At 50.1% G+C, this 17,937-nt stretch overlaps 1 protein-coding gene across 2 annotated transcripts in view; it reads right to left on the bottom strand.

The window, feature by feature from the left end:
- Nucleotides 1-17,937, bottom strand: part of LOC140429614 (coiled-coil domain-containing protein 192-like) — a 126,572-nt gene that overhangs the window by 36,893 nt on the left and 71,742 nt on the right. For both annotated transcript variants that reach the window (XM_072516859.1, XM_072516858.1), the window contains exon 4: nucleotides 6,980-7,111. In XM_072516859.1, the coding sequence (XP_072372960.1) occupies nucleotides 6,980-7,111 (132 nt within the window). The remainder of the gene's footprint in view (nucleotides 1-6,979; nucleotides 7,112-17,937) is intronic.

Below are 17,937 nucleotides of genomic sequence, written 5' to 3' on the forward strand. Positions count from 1 at the left end.
TCGGGATAGTGGGGCACTGGTGTACACTTGTACGAGAGACATTAAAATACCCTCAATGCAACCAGTATGACGCTGGCTCTTTGTTCCACGATGCGGGCCGACCACCAATCCCATGCTCCATCCTCCCAGACATTGCCCACCCCCCGTCCCACACCCAACACTCACTGCCCACACAAACCTGGCCGCGAACATGTATCCGGGGCTGGGATCCATTCCCTGGGTGATCAAAGGTTGGCCTGTGATACGTCTGGGGTGTTGCCTCCTGCAGTATTCCAGCACAGTGTCCATGCATCAACGTGTTCAAGGTGTGATTGGGATGCTAGGCAATGAACCCCACATGTTTCATGGCCCACCCACCCACGGGAATCCACTTGGGATGTGTGAAGTGCTCACTTAACCATGATTGTCAATTCCCTATTAGCAATAGCTTTCAGCCACATGGCCATGTGCCTCCATGGTCAGCTGAGTTATGAGTGGTTGATTGGGCAGACAGGCAGAGGGACTGGGTTGCCCATGTTACCGGAACACACGGTCCAGGGTTTGGCATGGCTGACCCGTGCCCATCCATTACCCTCCCCCACCGCCCTGCAGGGCCCGCCCCCCCCCAGCCCCAGTACCCCCAGCACCCCATGGTGGCCCACCCCCAACCAGGGCTGCACCCCGCCGATTACCCACCATCCCCCCCCCCCCCCCCCCCCCCCCCCCCCCCCCCCCCGAGCATGGCAGAGCTTGTAGAGTGGCGGTTGACTCACGGAGTGGCGGAGCACGAGATCAAACTCAAGGAGCGGCAGTTGATCGGTTGACAGGCAGAGTGGCAGAGAGCGAGTCCAAACCAGTGGAGCAGTGTTTGAGCACTGGCCAGTCGATGCCCGGGGAGTCAAGGAGTAGGATGGCATTCTTTGTCCTCCTTTGTATATCGTTAAACTTCAATAAACAAATTTGTTAAATTTCACCTGAGTACAGAAGAAGGCCATTCAGCCCATCAAGTCTGCACCGACCCTCTGTAAAAGCACCTTACCTAGGCCACTCCTGCACCCAATCCCCATAACCACACCTAACCTGCACATGTTTGAACAATAAGGGGTAATTTTAGCATGGCCAATCCACCTAACCTGCACATCTTTGGACTGTGCGTGGAAACTGGAGCACCCGGAGGAAACTTGCAGAAACAGAGAGAAAGTGCAAACTCCACATAGTCACCCAAGGTCAGAATTAAACCCGGGACCCTGGAGCTGAAAGGCAGCAGTGTTTGCCACTGTGCCTCACAGCTATTCCACTTGGCGATGAGGTAAATAGGGACTGCACTTGTCAGCACCTGGAATTGGGAGGGGTTGGGGGGGGGGGGGGGGGGGGGTGGGGGGGGGGGAGGGGAGATCGGCCTTTGAAGTTTAAAATAAATCTCTGCAGCAACAATAAGTTTAAAAGAAAAAGCCCCTTTGTGGAAAAATTGATCCTCACAACCTAGGGACTGAAAACTGGTTCAGTATATTCAATTACTTCACTATTTCTTCACCGCCAATTACATTACAGGAGATGATAAGCAAGAAATCATTCTGCTTACAGTATGTGGACCTCAAACTTACAATCTCATCAGAAATTTAACACCCCAAGAAACTCCAGAAAGTCTTTTGACCACCTTGTAACACTGGTAAAGGATCGGTTTGACCCCACACCATCTATTATCATGCAGCATTTTAGGTTTAACTCTGCTGTAAGGGACTCAGGGGAGACAATTGCGACATATATGGCAAGACTAAGAAAATTGCAGAGCCATGCAGTTTTGGATCATTGCTGAGTGACATGCTGCGAGAAAGGTTAGTTTGCAACGCGAATAATGTAAAAAGCTAAGATTTCCCTCGAGAAAGTCATGGAAATAGCTCAGATAATTGAGTGCAGAGAAAGGCGCTCTCAGGGTGCAATGCATGCAGACAGCGAGGTGAATCAGCTTTGGCGCAAGATTTGAATACATAGAAGAGATAGAGCAAAAACTCAATGAGCAAGGCAGGGGACAGAACAAAAAGGGTCAACAACACAGAAATTCTGATGGTGCGGGGGAGATTACCCCCAGGAAAGATGCAAATTCCAGGATATCTCTTTTGACTGCAATTGGAGAGGTCAAATCTGAATTAAGTGCTGAGCCAAATCGAATACTGGCTTGAACAAAAAAAGCCTGGACTCCAGTGCATAATCTAGAACATGATTTAAAAGTTTAATCGGAGATGAATCAATTAAATGTCAAGATGAGTAAATAAGCTCCTATCATAATAGCACCTTGGTAAACGGGCAGCCATTAAGCATGAAAGTGGATACAAGTGTTTCTGATAACATCGTAGGGGAGAATCTTCGAGGCAAAAGTTAAGTATTACAACAGCTAAATTGGCTACATATATGGGGGAAACCCTAAACATTTTGGAAACTACACCCATGCCAGTGACTTATCAGCACCAGTCTGGTCAAGTACCTATAGTTGTTGCAAAAGGCCAGGGCCCTATTTCATGGAACAATATTGGCTGCGTCAAATAAAACTGAATTGGCTAGAGATCTTCACTATAGCTGATGGCAGTTTATAAACAGTTTTTAAAAATACCCTGAGGTCTTTCAAAATGAATTAGGCAGAATTCAGTGTGTCAAGGCTAAAATCTACATAAAAGGCTAAAATATACATAAAAGGCTAAAATCTACATAAATTTGGATGCTGCCCCAAAATCTCATAGAGCTTGCCCAGTACCGTATATCAAAAAGTCAAGGCAGGGCTTATACCTTTGGAAGAATTGGGAGTTGTGGAACCAGTCCAGTGTTCTGAATGTGCTGTTCCATTGTACCCGTACCAAAATCAGACAGAACAGTCTGCATTTGTGGGCACTACAAGTTGACCAGCAATCAAGTTGGACAGGTATCTGATTCTAAAGATTGAGGATCTTAATGTGAAGTGAGCGGGAGACTTAACATATACAAAATTAGACATGAATCATGCGTATCAACAAATGGAATTGGATGAGGATTCAAGAAAATGTGTACCGATTAACACCCACAAAGGTGTTGATTCAATAAACTCGGGTTACCCTTTAGTGTGTCTTCAGCCTGTGCTACCTTTCAGCGCACCAGGGGAAGTTTATTGCAAGATATACCCAAAGTAGTGGTGTACCTAGATGATGTTTTAGGAGTTTCCCAAAAAGAGCATTTGTCAAACCTTAAAGAGGTGCATAAGAGATTCAAAGAGGCATGGATGCAGAATATGTGTACCTTTCAGGCCCACGAGATAATTTACCAGGGATTTAAAGTCAATGCCAAGGGGCTACACCCTCTAGAAGAAAAAGTAAAAACTATCAAGGAAGCACCAGCACCTAACGACCGGTCAGAACGGAAATCCTTTTTGGGCATGTTTAATTACTACGGCCGGTTTATGTCAAGTCTCTCAACATTACTGGCTCCGTTACATCGGGTTTTGAAGAAATTTCACCATTGATATTGGAGGGGGCCAAGAAAAGTAGCCTTTGAGAAAGTCAAATTTGCTTTCCAACCTTCAGACTTGCTCATCTATTTTGACCCAAAGAGAGACAATCCTAACATGCGATGCATCGCCCTTTGGCAGAGGGGCAATGTTATCTCATAGGATGGAAGACGGCGTAGAACGAACCATCGCTTTTGGGTCACAAACCTTAACTGATGGCAAGAGAAAATACTCCCGAATTAAGAATAGGGCCTAGCCGTCATTTATAGGGTTAAAAAATTCCACCAGTTTGTGTACGGGCGTCAATTTGTGATCATCACTGATCACGACATTTTTGGGGTTATTTTGCAAGGACAAACCTATTCCTCCTGTTGCATCAGCCAGAGTCCAGCGGTGGGCTTTACTTCTAGCAGCTTACAACTACGTGTTGCAACACAGACCAGGTACATTAATCTCAATGCCCCAAATTGATTTCCACTGCCTCAAACCACACCACCATCCCCAGTACCACAAGGTAGTATGGTAGTCAGTATCATGAAGCAAATTCAGAATTTGACTAAGAGACCCAGTAGTCCATAGTGACGCGGATGGCACTTTGCCAAGTCGGATCAATTCAAGCCATTCCAGCTCCGCAAAGACTAACTTGAACTGTGAGGACTGAGTGTTACCATGGGAATCCAGAGTGATGGTTCCAGGCCCAGCAAGAGGAATGTTGCTTCAGGAATTACACAATGCTCACCAAGGTCAGACCAAAATGAAAATCTTCACCAGAAGTTATGTTTGGAGGCCAAGTATTGATAAGGATATCAAAGATCTTGTCAGGAGTTGTGATTAATGACAACTGCAACAAATTCTGCCTCCTTTGGCTCACTTGCACCCATGGTAGTGGCCTGGCCGACCGTCGGCACAGTTGTTTGTGTATTTCACCTGCTATGGTCACTTTGTTCTTAATTATTGTTGACGTCCATTGCAAGTGGATTGATATTCATGAAATGAAAACACCATCGTCCGCAATAATCAAAAAACTATGACAAACCTTCGCTACACATGGCCTGCCAGACATTTTAGTCTCTGATAACGGTATTGCCTTCACAGGGACAGAGTATCAGCATTTTATTAAAATTAATGGAATAAGACATGTGTGCACGGCACCCTATCACCCAGCCTTGACTGGCTTCACAGAAAGAACTGTCCAGACATTCAAGTCAGCGAAGAAAAAACAGCCTGCCACACCCTTACAATTGAGGCTTGCTAGATTCCTCCTGACTTACAGAATGACAACGCATGCTACTACACGAATATCTCCTGCAGAGCTCCTAATGAGGAGATGCCTCCGGACCAGACTTGACCTGGTGTTCCCCAATTTGGGCGGGAAGATGGAGGCGAAACAAGGTACACAAAAGAGATATCAGGATTCTGTTAAAGGTGATAGATCCTTTGAGGTGAATGACTTAGACTACATCATAGCCTGGGCCCCTGGAAAGATCATAAGAAAAACAGCTCCTGTGTCCTGTCTGGTTGACCTCCAAGGAAGGAAAATAAGGAAACAAGTGGACTACGTAAGGAAGAGAAAAACAAACACAATACAAGCACAACAGATTGTTTCAGCAGCACCCACCAGCATTTTTCCAATCGTGCCAAATTCGGCAGGAATAGTTACTCCAGAGGAAAGGTCCCATGTTGTTCCAATGGAAACTGAAGCAGATGTCAGCACTAATGAAATTACAAGCCACCTGACTGCTGTTCAAGACATTGCTACCTCAACTGAAGCAGAGCCGGTCAGAGAGCTGAGGTGTTCTCAGAGAATTCAGAAGTCTCCTGATAGGCTGAGAGTTTGACTGGCTGTGTTATCCCATCATTTTGTTTTAATGGACTATTCTTGTAAATAGTTGTCTGTTCATAAATAAGGTAGTAAAGAACCTTAAGGGGGAGGGAGATGTTCTAGAGCGGCAGAACGTGTGGACCGGTGGTCGACTCGCAGAGCGGCCGAGCACGTGTCCAAACTCAAGGAGCGGCAATTAGATCAGTGGCTGAGCACTGGCCAGTCAACACCTGGGGAGTCAGGGAGTAGGTTGGCATTCTTTGTCCTCCTTTGTATATAGTTAAACTTCAATAAATAAATTTGTTAACTGTCACCTGCCAAGTAGTTGTTGAGCCTCACAGCTATTACAAAACCGCTAAGTAAAGCATTATTATGAGAAAAGATTTAAAACATGTTTCTGGGAACTCTCACATGATCATCATCTGAGAGGATTCTGAGAAGAAATCCACAGATATTCACTTGGGTTCAGAGAGCAGTGTGCCTTACCACAGTTATCTTGTGTGCTTAAAAGAGTCTTTGTGTGTTAGTGAGACCATTGTAGCTTATGATGTACATTGTAATCCATGTTAAGGTTAAAATCTGTGTGTAATTGTTAAGATAAAGGGGTAGTGAAAGAGTATTGTATCATAATACAGTTTTTCCATATTAAATAAATGTTTTTTTCTTGTTGTTAAAATGAATTGGCAGTCCTGTGACTCTGTTCCTTTGCATTTTCTAAAAAAAAGTGAGTCAAGGTTCCATTGTGGGATCGCCCTGTCCAGTTATCACATCAACTGGGATTATAGCATTGTCCACCACCATTCAACAACTGGATGAAAATGAAAATCGCTTATTGTCACAAGTAGGCTTCAAATGAAGGTACTGTGAAAAGCCCCTAGTCGCCACATTCCGGCGCCTGTTCGGGGAGGCTGTTACGGGAATTGAACCGTGCTGCTGGCCTGCCTTGGTCTGCTTTCAAAGCCAGTGATTTGGCCCTGTGCTAAACAGCCTGCAGAGTTCAGATCTGATCCGTTGGTTGTGGAATTGCTTAGCTCTGTCTATTGCTTGCTGCTTGTGCAATTTGACATGCAAGCAGTCCTATGTTGCAGCTTCACCAATACCTAGGTTTTAGGCATGCTTGGTTCTGCTCCTGGCATGCCCTCCTGCACTCTTCACTGCACCAGGTTTGATCCCCTGACTTAATGGTAATGGTAGAGTGGAGGATATGCTGGATTATGAGGTTACAGTTTGTGATTGAGTACAATCCTGCTGCTGCTCTCATAGATACCTAGTGCTCAGTTGCGAGGTCTGTTCAAAATCTATCCCATTTAACATGGTGGTAGTGCTATGCAACATTATGGAGGGTGTCTTACAGTCTCCACAGGACTGTACAATGTTCACTCCTATTGATATTGTCATGAGCAGATGCATCAACACCAGGCAGATTGGTGAGGATGAGGTCAAGTATATTTTTCCCTCTTATTGGCTCCCTCACCATCTGCAGCAGACCCAGGATGTAAAACATATTTCTACTTTTAGTTTGAAGAAAATAAAATGACTTAAATTCAAGTCACACTTTTTTCAGACTCGGCAGCTCTTTTTTTGCATTACTGGGTAATTTAACCCTTTCCTGCCTTTTTTGCAATTTCAAATTGTATACCTGCCCTTTACTACAAAGGGCATATTTAAAAATTAACTAAATTCATAACAAGGAGTGCTTAGTATACCTTGTCTTTGGCACATAGTGCTTCCTCATATAATCCTGCAGATTTTAACTTGCTTCTCATACCCTCCAGCTGCTCTTCCAGCCACATGACCTCGTCACTAAGATGTATTTTGCATCCTTCCATTTCAGCCAGCTGTAATACAAACCAACACAGTTTTTATCAAATTTTATTTCAGGAAGAACAGCTTGGTTTCTCAGAATTATCTATTTTTATTCGCATAAGCAAAAAGCTCAGTAAGGTTGTAATAGTCTATCATTTTTCCATCGGAATCACATGCCTCTATGCTAAATGCAGAGGTCATTTTAGTGAATTAACAATATTTCATGAAAACACACTGTAATATATGGTGTACAAGTCAATACTGAAGGCAAATAGTAGCCACTGTCGTATATATAACGTTATGACCCAGTATTCTTTGGCCAGGAGTGACAGCAGCTACACATTTGTACTGGATCCTGAGGTAATTAGAAATCCATTTCAGCACAACACCCAGTGCAGGGGATTTTGGACCTGTGAAGGCAGGAAGCTCCTTAGGCAATCAGATTGAAAAATCTTTACTGAAACACGCAAAGTCTGAACCAGGAAGAATAAGTGTGAGCAGTTAGTTCAATTGTATGCAGAAAGCTGAACAAAAAGAGAGAAAGAAAGATGGGATTAAAAGAGATAAAAGATTCGTAAGGAAAGAGTTTATTTTTAAAAAATTAAAACAATAATTAAAATCTGAATTAGACTCCACACTTGGTAACAGATTTTATTTAATAATGTGACTTCATCGGACCTGATCCGCATATCTGAAGATGGATCTCACTTCCTTCCTGAGCGTGACCTGTTCGGCAACTCAAAAGAGAACATTATAGTGAGGGCACAGCAGGAAGGCAGTGGGAACAGGGGAGGGTAAATCCCTGGCCTCTTTCTAACTGCCGCCCCCACCCCATTTCCACACGGAGAGGGAAATGGAAATTGGGTGGCAACAAGCTGGCCCCCTTTATCGTTAGTAAATATTCATTCCCCCTGCCCATTGCAGCGTCTGCTCCTCTGGATGCTGTGATAATTCTAATCCATCTAAATCTTCAAATCAGGATTTAGCTTTAATCCTTTGAGAGCTGGATTTAATTTAGAGGCAACATTTTAAAATATAAATTGTATCAAGATGCTTTTGATGGCAAAATTGACAAAAATTCCAAAATCTGAGACAGGGAAACTGCATGCGTGCGACAATAGTATGAAAATGTTATTGTTTTTTTAATGTTTTTATTAAGGCATTTTTCTATATATGAATCAAACACAACTAAAACCAAAAAGAGAACAAATAGGAAATCTCATAACAAGTAAATAACTCCACCCCCGTGCCCCATCCTCCCTGCCGTTACCCTCCACCCACTCTGCCTCCTTTTTTAACCCTAAAGTCCACTCCCTACCTGTCCCTTCTGACTTAACTACCCTGGAAGAAATCGATAAACAGTTTCCATTTCCGGGCAAACCCTTCCACAGACACTCTCTCCAGGTGAACTTGATTTTCATCCAACCTAAGGAACTCCATGTTCACCCACACCCTCAGGTTCGGCGGCCCGAGTCCCTCCATCCCAACAAGATACGTCCCCGGGCGACCAAATAGGCGAAGGCCAAAACATTGGCCTCTCTCACCCCGTGAGCTCCGGGGTCTTCTGAAGCTCCAAAAATGACCACTTCTGGACTCAGGACCACCTTCCCCTCAGCACCTCAGACATCACATCAGCAAACCCTCGCCAAAATCCATCCAGCTTCAGGCAGGCCCAAAACATGTGGACATGGTATGCGGGCCCCCCTGCTCATTCTGACCACCGTTATATGTGCCCTGTGAACTATTTTAATTGAAAAAGGCTAAGGCTAGCGCACAAAGAGGATGCGTTCACCCTCATCAGAGCCTCCTCCAAAACCCAGCTTCCAGGACCCTCACCAGCTCTTCCTTCCACTTCCACTTAATGTCTCCTATCGGGGCGCCCTTCCAGTACATTAATTTTTTGTAAATCTCCAACATCCTGCCCTCACCAACCCTTGTTTTTGACACCACTTTGTCCTGCAACCCTGGGGGTGGCAGGTCAGGAGTGGATGGCACCTGTTTCCTCACATAGTCCCGAACCTGTAAGTACCGGAACCCATTCGTGCTGGGCAGCTCATACTCCTATACCAACGTTTTGAAGCTCGAAAAGCTTCCCCTCACAAACAGGTCTCCATACCATTCAATCCACGCCCGCCGCCACCCCGGAACCCTGCATCCAGCCCCCCCGGAACAAACCTGCGATTCCCACAAATTGGAGCCCAAACCGAGGTCCCCCTTGAGGCATGATCAATTGGACAAAAGACGATAGTTGAATCCAACTGAGGCTTTAATGCTATCAGATGTGTGGCCTCCCACAGCAGCTGGCGAAATGGCTGCTGGCTGGAGGACATGCATATTTATATCCCGCCTCCTGGGCAGAGCCAGCAGGAAGGGACTACCGGCGAACCTGTAGTACAGGTCCTACCGTACATCACCTAATACAGGTGCAACTGTGGTTTACCACATTCACCCCTGTTAAAAATTGAGTCCGGCGGGGGTGGTGGATAACTATATACAACAATGAGATAATATTTACAAGATTTGAGCAAACAAATGTCCTTTGATGTCCGGTGGACTGGTCAGAGGTTGAGCCGGTCCGGGGCCTTGATGTTCCTCTGGGAGCGACGCAGTGGTGTCGGCGATATTGGTACTGATCTGGTCGATTTGACTCCGGGAGCGTGCCAAAATCCTCTTCATCGTCGGGCGTGGGCAGGGGGCGGTGGGGGTGCGAGGGGGATGGTCCTGGGGGGTTGCTGTTGGGAGCGACGGGGGAGGGGAGGGTGGCACCGGGGGTGGAGGGGGTTTGGGGGTGGAACCTGCTGGTGCCAGGTCCCTGAGGGAGACAGTATCCTGGCGGCCATCGGGGAACGCCATGTAGGCGTACTGGGGGTTTGCGTGGAGCAAGTGCACCCTCTCCACCAACGGGTCCGCCTTGTGGAGTCGGACGTGCTTACGGAGAAGCACGGTTCCCGGAGCTGCAAGCCAAGTCATGAGCGAAACCCCGAATGTGGATTTTCTGGAGGAGGCAAAAAGGCGTTCATGGGGTGTACTGTTAGTGGCAGTACAGAGTAATGAGCGAATGGAGTGGAGTGCATCAGGGAGGACCTCCTGCCAGCGGGAGGCCGGGAGGTTTCTGGACCATAGGGTCAGCTGGACGGCCCTCCATACCGTCCCATTCTCCCTTTCAACCTGTCTGTTTCCCCGGGGGTTATAGCTTGTCGTTCTGCTCGAGGCGATACCCCTGCTGAGCAGGAACTGACGCAGCTCATCATTCATGAATGAGGATCCCCTGTCACTGTGGATGTAGGCGGGGAAACCGAACAGAGTGAAGATTGTGTTGAGGGCTTTAATTGCTGTGGCAGGCGTCATGTTGGGGCATGGGATGGCGAAGGGGAATCTGGAGCATTCGTCGATCACACTGAGAAAATATGTGTGATGGTCGGTGGAGGGGAGGCGGCCTTTGAAGTCCACGCTGAGGCATTCAAAGGGGCGGGAGGCCTTCACCAGGCACGCGCGGTACGGCAGGTAGAAGTGCTGCTTGCACTCCGCACAGACCTGGCAGTCCCTGGTGATTGTCCTTACTTCCTCGACGGAGTGGGGCAGATTTTGTGCCTTAATGAAGTGGTACAACCGTATGACAAAGGCTGTCATGCAGGGCCCGGAGTCAGTCTACCTGTGCGCTGGCACATGTACCTCGTGATAGGGCGTCTGGAGGTTCGTTGAGTTTGCCGGGGCGATACCTAATCTCGTAATTATAGGTGGAGAAGATTTTATCATTTTTGATCTTGCCCCACTGTGTGTTGTTGAACTTAAAGGCCGTTGTTCAGTGAGGAGAGTGAATCTCCTGCCGGCCAGGTAACGCCTCCAATGCCGCACAGCTTCAAAGGAGGCTTGAGACTCCTTTTCGACGGATGAGTGCCGAATTTCTGAGGCATGAAGGTTGCGGGAAAAGAATGCCACGGGCCTGCCTGATTGAAGGTGGCGGCAACGGCGTCGTCTGATGCGTCGCTTTCTATTTGGAAGGGCAGTGTCTCATCTACAGCGTGCATTGTGGCCTTGGCAATATCAGCTCTGATCTGGGCGAAGGCCTGTTGGGCCCAGGCCGTCAGGGGAAACTGGGTGGACTGTATGAGTGGGTGGGCCCTGTCCGCATAGGTTGGGACCCACTGAGCGTAGTACGAAAAGAACCCCAGGCAGCGTTTGAGGGCCTTGGGGCAATGGGGGAGGGGGAGCTCCATGAGGGGGCGCATGCGGTCGGGATCGGCCCCCAGTATTCCGTTCTGGACCACATAGCCGAGGATAGCTAAGCGGTTTGTGCTGAACACGCACTTCTCCTTGTTGTCAGTGAGGTTTATGAGAGTAGCGGTGTGGAAAAATTTAGCAAGGTTGGCGTCGTGGTCCTGCTGATCATGGCCGCAGATGGTGACGTTGTCTAGGTATGGAAAGGTGGCCCGCAACCCGTACCGGTCGACCATTCGGTCCATCTCCCTTTGGAAGACCGAGACCCCGTTTGTGACGCCGAAGGGGACCCTAAGGAAGTGGTACAGGCGGCCGTCTACCTCGAAGGCGGTGTATGGACGGTCCGATTTACAGATGGGGAGTTGGTGGTAGGTGGATTTCAGGTCTACTGTTGAGAAGACCCGGTACTGCGCAATCTGGTTAACCATGTCAGATATGCGTGGGAGGGGGTACGCGTCAAGCTGCGTGTACCGGTTGATGGTCTGGCTGTAGTCCATGACCATTCGGTGTTTCTCCCCAGTTTTAACTACTACCACTTGAGCTCTCCAGGGGCTGTTGCTGGCCTCGATGATGCCTTCCCGAAGCAGCCGCTGGACTTCGGACCTGATGAAGGTCTTGTCCTGGGTGCTGTACTGTCTGCTCCTGGTGGCGGCGGATTTGCAATCTGGAGTTAGATTGGCAAGGAGGGAAGGTAGGTTGACCTTTAGGGTCGCGAGGCCGCACACAGTAGGGGGTGGTAAGGGCCCGCCGAATTTCAGAGTTAGGCTCTGGAGGTTTCACTGGAAGTGCAGCGTAGAGGATGGAGGTTAGGGAGGGCGTAGAGGTGGAAGCTGAATTCTACGCCCTGGACCGTGAACGTGGCCGTACAGTACCCCCAGATCACTACACAATGGGATCCGGAGGCCAGGCAGATCTTTTGGTTGGCGGGGTGTATCATGAGGGAGCAGCGCCTTACCGTATACGCGTGTATGAAACTTTCGGTGCTCCCGTAGTCCAGCAGGCAGGAGGTTACATGTCCGTCGACTTTCACACTGATGGATGCGTTGGTCAGGTTATGCGGACCAGAGTGGTCGATAGACATGGAGGCGAGTCTTGGTTGGTCGTCGGGTAATGGGGCAGCTGGTGAGCCCGGGTCCTGGAATGCTGGTGGTGCCCATGTGCTGAGGGGTAGGCAAGATGGGAGCGCCCGAAGATCTTGAGGGTTACAAAATGGCGGCGCCCATGGAACGCACGTTGCGCGGGTGGAACAAGATGGCGGCGCCCATGAAACGCACGTGTTGCGCGGAGGGGAAATGGCGGCGCCCACTGGCCGCATGTGGTCTGAGGGGGGGGATGGCGGCGCCCATTGTCTGTGACCGAGGGGGGTGGGGGCAATTGCGGCTCCTGAGCGGGCCTGGCACATCGCGGCGAAGTGGCCCTTCTTCCTGCAGGCTTTACAAAGGGTAGCGCGGGCCGGGCAGCGTTGGAGGGGGTGCTTCTGTTGGCCGCAAAAATAGCATCGGGGTCCCCCGGGGTTCGCTGGCTGGCGTGCAGCGCAGGTGTATTGGGTGGGCAGCGCCTCCACTGGGGTGGCTGTCTGTGGGGTCCACAAAGCATAGGAGGGGTGGGCCGCGCGGCTGGTGGTGTAGGACTGGACATTGCGCAGGGCGACCGTCATGGAGAGCACTAGCGTTTTAGTCTCTGCGAGGTCGCGCGTGGCCCCTTCTAGGAGCCGCTGGCGTATGAGATCTGACCCAATTCCAGTCACAAAAGCGTCCCGCATAAGGGGGTCTGAGTGTTCCGTGGCCGTAACGGACTGACAGTCACAGTCCCAGACTAGTGGGATTAGGGCCCACCAGAAGTCTTCTATGGACTCACCAGGGAGTTGAGAGCGAGTGGCGAGTGCGTGCCTGGTGAAGAGCGTGTTCGTTTTCTGGGCGTAGTTGTCCTTGAGTAGAGTCATGGCTTCGGCGTAGTTCGGCGCGTCCTGGATTAACGGAAAGACTTTGGAGCTCAACCTGGAATATAAAATCTGAATCGTCTGAGCCTCCGGAACAGGGGTTGGTGCCGCGTTGATATACGCTTTGAAGCAAGCTAGCCAGTGCTGGAAGTCCTTTCTGGCGTCGCTTGAGTGCGGATCCAGCTGCAGGCGATCCGGTTTGATACGGAGGTCCATCCTTTGAAACTGATAGCAATAAATTGAGGCACGATCAATTGGACGAAGACGATAGTTGAATCCAACTGAGGCTTTATTGCTATCAGATGCGTGGCCTCCCACAGCAACTGGTGAAATGGCTGCTGGCTGGAGAACATGCATATTTATATCCCGCCTCCTGGGCAGAGCCAGCAGGCAGGGACTACCGGCGAACCTGTAGTACAGGTCCTACCGTACATCACCTAATACAGGTGCAACAGTGGTTTACCACACCCCTCCAGCCTCAAATGCTGCCGCCATGGTCCCCACACTCTTAGGGCGGCCATCACTACCGGACCTGTGGAGAACCTGGCCTGCGAGAACGTCAGAGGCGCCGTCAACAGTGTCCCTCAGCTAGTGCCCTTACACAAAGCTGCCTCCATCCGCTCCCATAACGACCCCTCCCCCACTACCTTACCATGTCTATATTTGCTGCCCAGTAATAGTTCGTTAAGTTTGGCAAGGCCAGCCCGCACCCCCCCTTCCCCATGTTTCCACTCCAACAGCACCTTCTTCACCTGAGGGGCTTTCCCCGCCCACACAAACCCTAAGACCAATGTATCGATCTTCATAAAGAAGGCCTTTGAAATAAAAATCAGAAGGTTCTGGAACACAAATAAAAACCTTGGGAGTACCGTCATCTTCATGGACTGCACCCGCCCTGCCAATGGCAATGGGAATATGTCCCCCCCTCTTAAAATCCCCCTTCATTTGCTCCACCAACCGGGCCAAATTCAATTTATGTAATTGCTACCAACCCCGTGCCACCTGGATGCCCAGATACCCAAAACCCGCTCCCACTAACTTAAACGGCAGCTCACCTCCTGTCCTCCTCTCCTGCCCCTTGCCTGGATCGGAAAGACGTCTCTCTTCCCCATGTTTAACTTATACCCAGAGAACCAGCCACATTCCACCAAAATGCCCATAATACCGCCAATACTTTCCAATGGGTTCACTATGTAGAGCAACAGATCGTCTGCATATAGCGAGACCCTATGCTCCACCCCTCCCCCGCACTATCACCTGCAAATCCCTTGACCCTCTCAGCGCCATTGCCAGTGGCTCGATCGCCAAGGCAAAGAGCAGTGGGGAGAGTGGGCACCCCTGCCTTGTCCCATGATACAGATTAAAATACCCCTGTGGTAGGCTATATTAGGGGTTTTAGAGATACCTAGGTGGGATGTACCTTATACTGTAGTATGAGTGGTAGAACCTGCCTGCTGGTTCCACCCAGCAGGCGGAGCATAAGAGTCTGTGTTTCACCCGCAGCAGTCATTCTGTACCGGAGCTGCTGGGGTAACTACTTGTTGATTAAAGCCCTCAAATTGGACTACAATCTCGGTTCAGTAGTGATTGATCGTGCATCAATTTAATGAACAAAATTGAGGAATGGCTGCTCTCCGCATCAAGCCAGAGTGTCTACAAATCAACCCCCATGCAGCAAATGCAGCAGCAACTTTTAAACATTGGCTGGCATGTTTCAACGGGTGCATCAGGACATCCCCGACTCCCCCCACGGAGGAACAGAAAATGCAAGTCCTCCACTCAAGGGTGAGCCCAGAAATCTACATGCTTATCGAAGACGCGGACTGTTTCGAGGACGCAATGACTTTGTTAAAAGTGCACTACGTCCGCACTGTGAATCAGGTATATGCTCGGCATCTTTTAGCTACCAGACGGCAGATCCCAGGGGAATCATGAGATGATTTTTACTGCGCATTGTTAGTGTTAGGTCGAAACTGTAACTGTCCACAAGTCTCAGCCAATGACCACACCAAACTCTTAATACAGGATGCTTTTGTTGCGGGCATGCTGTCCTCTAAGATCCGCCAGCAACTGCTGGAAAACGACACGCTAGGGCTTAAAGAGGCACGGAAACTTGCACACTCCCTAGATGTAGCCTCCCGCAATGCCCAGGCCTACGTTCCCGACTGCGCGGTACCCGCATGGACAGGGTGGACCCCACCCGCGGCCGATTCCAAAGCACCCCTAAATTCCCCACAAAGCTTGTGCAGTGCGGCAGCCAGGAAACCCCGGGGGGGGGGGGGGGGGATGCTATTTTTGCGGGCAAAATAAACACCCCCGGCAACGCTGCCCGGCCCAATCCGCAATCTGCAAGGGCTGCGGGAAGAAGCAGTATGCCAGGCCCACGTCGGCCGCCGCTGTCTCCACAGGCGAACCGGGCCTGCTGCCATTCCTCTCCTCACAGGTCATGTGCGATTCATGAGGGCAACCATCTTGGATGACGTCTCAGGACCCCGACTCGGCTGGCCATGTATCGCCCGACGAGATCTCTCAGCTTCTGTCACAACTTGCCTCAGTGACACTGGACCAGTCTCGGCCCCGAACGCTTTCAACCGCTACGACATCGATAGTCATCAACGGGCACAAGACATCCTGCTTGATCGACTCTGGGAGCACGGAGAGCTTCATCCATCCCAATACGGTAAGACACTGCTCCCTCGCTGTACACCCGATTAAACAAAAGATCTCCCTGGCCCTTGGGTCCCACTCTGTGGAGATCCGGGGGTACTGCATAGCCAACCTCATAGTCTAGGGCGTGGAGTTCAATAACTTCCGACTCTATGTCCTCCCCCATCTCTGCACTGCCACACCCCTGGGACTGGACTTCCAGTGTAACCTGCAAAGTTTAACGTTCAAATTCGGCGGACCCATACCCCCCCCTCACTGTCTGCTGCCTCGCGACCCTCAAGGTCGACCCGCCTTCCCTGTTTGCAAACCTTACCCCAGATTGCAAACCCGTCGCCACGAGGAGCAGACGGTACAGTGCCCAGGACCGGACCTTCATTAGGTCGGAAGTCCAACGGTTACTAAAGGAAGGCATTATCGAGGCCAGCAACAGCCCCTGGAGAGCTCAAGTGGTGGTTGTAAAGACCGGGGAGAAACATAGGATGGTCATAGACTGCAGTCAGACTATCAACAGGTATACACAGCTCGACACGTACCCTCTCCCCCGCATATCTGAAATGGTCAACAAGATAGCGCAATACAAGATTTTCTCCACAGTAGACCTTAAATCAGCCAACCACCACCTCCCCATTCGCCCGGATGACCGCAAGTACACTGCATTCGAAGCAGATCGGCAGCTCTACCACTTTCTAAGGGTTCCCTTTGGGGTCACAAATGGGGTCTCGGTCTTCCAACGGGAGATGGACCGAATGGTTGACGGGTACGGTCTGCGGGCCACGTTCCCGTACCTCGACAATGTCACCATCTGCGGCCACGACCAGCAGGACCACGACACCAACCTCCGCAAATTCCTCCATACCGCAAAAATCCTTAACTTAACCTGTAACAAGGACAAATGCGTGTTTAGCACCGATCGCCTAGCCATCCTCGGCTATGTAGTGCATGATGGAGTCATCGGCCCAGATCCCGAACGCATGCGCCCCCTCATGGAGTTTCCCCTCCCCCACTGCCCCAAGGCCCTGAAACGTTGCCTGGGCTTCTTTTCTTATTACGCCCAGCTGGTCCCCAATTATGCAGACAAGGCCCGCCCACTAATCCAGTCCACGGTTTTTCCCCTATCAGCAGAGGCCCCGCCAGGCTTTCAGTCGCATCAAAGCAGACATCGCCAGGGCGACGATGCACGCAATCGATGAGTCCCTCCCCTTCCAGGTCGAGAGCGACACATCAGACGTAGCTCTGGCTGCCACCCTCAATCAGGCGGGCAGACCCGTGGACTTCTTTTCACGCACCCTCCACGCCTCAGAAATCCGCCATTCCTCCGTCGAGAAGGAGGCCCAAGCCATCGTCGAAGCTGTGCGGCATTGGAGGCATTACCTGGCCGGTAGGAGATTCACTCTCCTCACTGACCAACAGTCAGTAGCCTTCATGTTTGACAATGCACAGCGGGGCAAAATTAAGAATGATAAGATCTTACGGTGGAGGATCAAGCTCTCCACCTATAATTACAAGATCTTGTACCGACCCGGGAAGCTCAAAGAGCCTCCTAATGCCCTGTCCCGCGGCACTTGTGCCAGTGTACAAGTAGACCGACTCCGGACCCTCCATGACAACCTCTGCCACCCGGGGGTCACCTGGTTCTTCCACTTTGTTAAATCCGCTATCTGCCCTACTCCATCGATGAGGTCAGGGCTGTAACCAGAAACTGCCAAATCTGCGTGGAGTGCAAGCCTCACTTCTACAGGCCAGAGAAAGCGCACCTGGTGAAGGCTTCCCGCCCCTTTGAACGCCTCAGCGTGGATTTCAAAGGGCCCCTTCCCTCCACCGACCGCAACACATATTTCTTAAACGTGATTGATGAGTACTCCCGGTTCCCTTTCGCCATCCCCTGTCCCGACATGACGGTTGCCACCGTCATTAAAGCCCTCCACAGCATCTTTACCATGTTCAGTTTCCCCGCCTACATCCATAGCGATAGGGGGTCCTCCTTCATGAGTGACGAGCTGCATCAATTCCTGCTCAGCAAGGGCATTGCCTCCA

This window comes from Scyliorhinus torazame, chromosome 9, assembly GCF_047496885.1.
Source record: "Scyliorhinus torazame isolate Kashiwa2021f chromosome 9, sScyTor2.1, whole genome shotgun sequence".
Classification (NCBI taxonomy): Eukaryota; Metazoa; Chordata; class Chondrichthyes; order Carcharhiniformes; family Scyliorhinidae; genus Scyliorhinus; species Scyliorhinus torazame.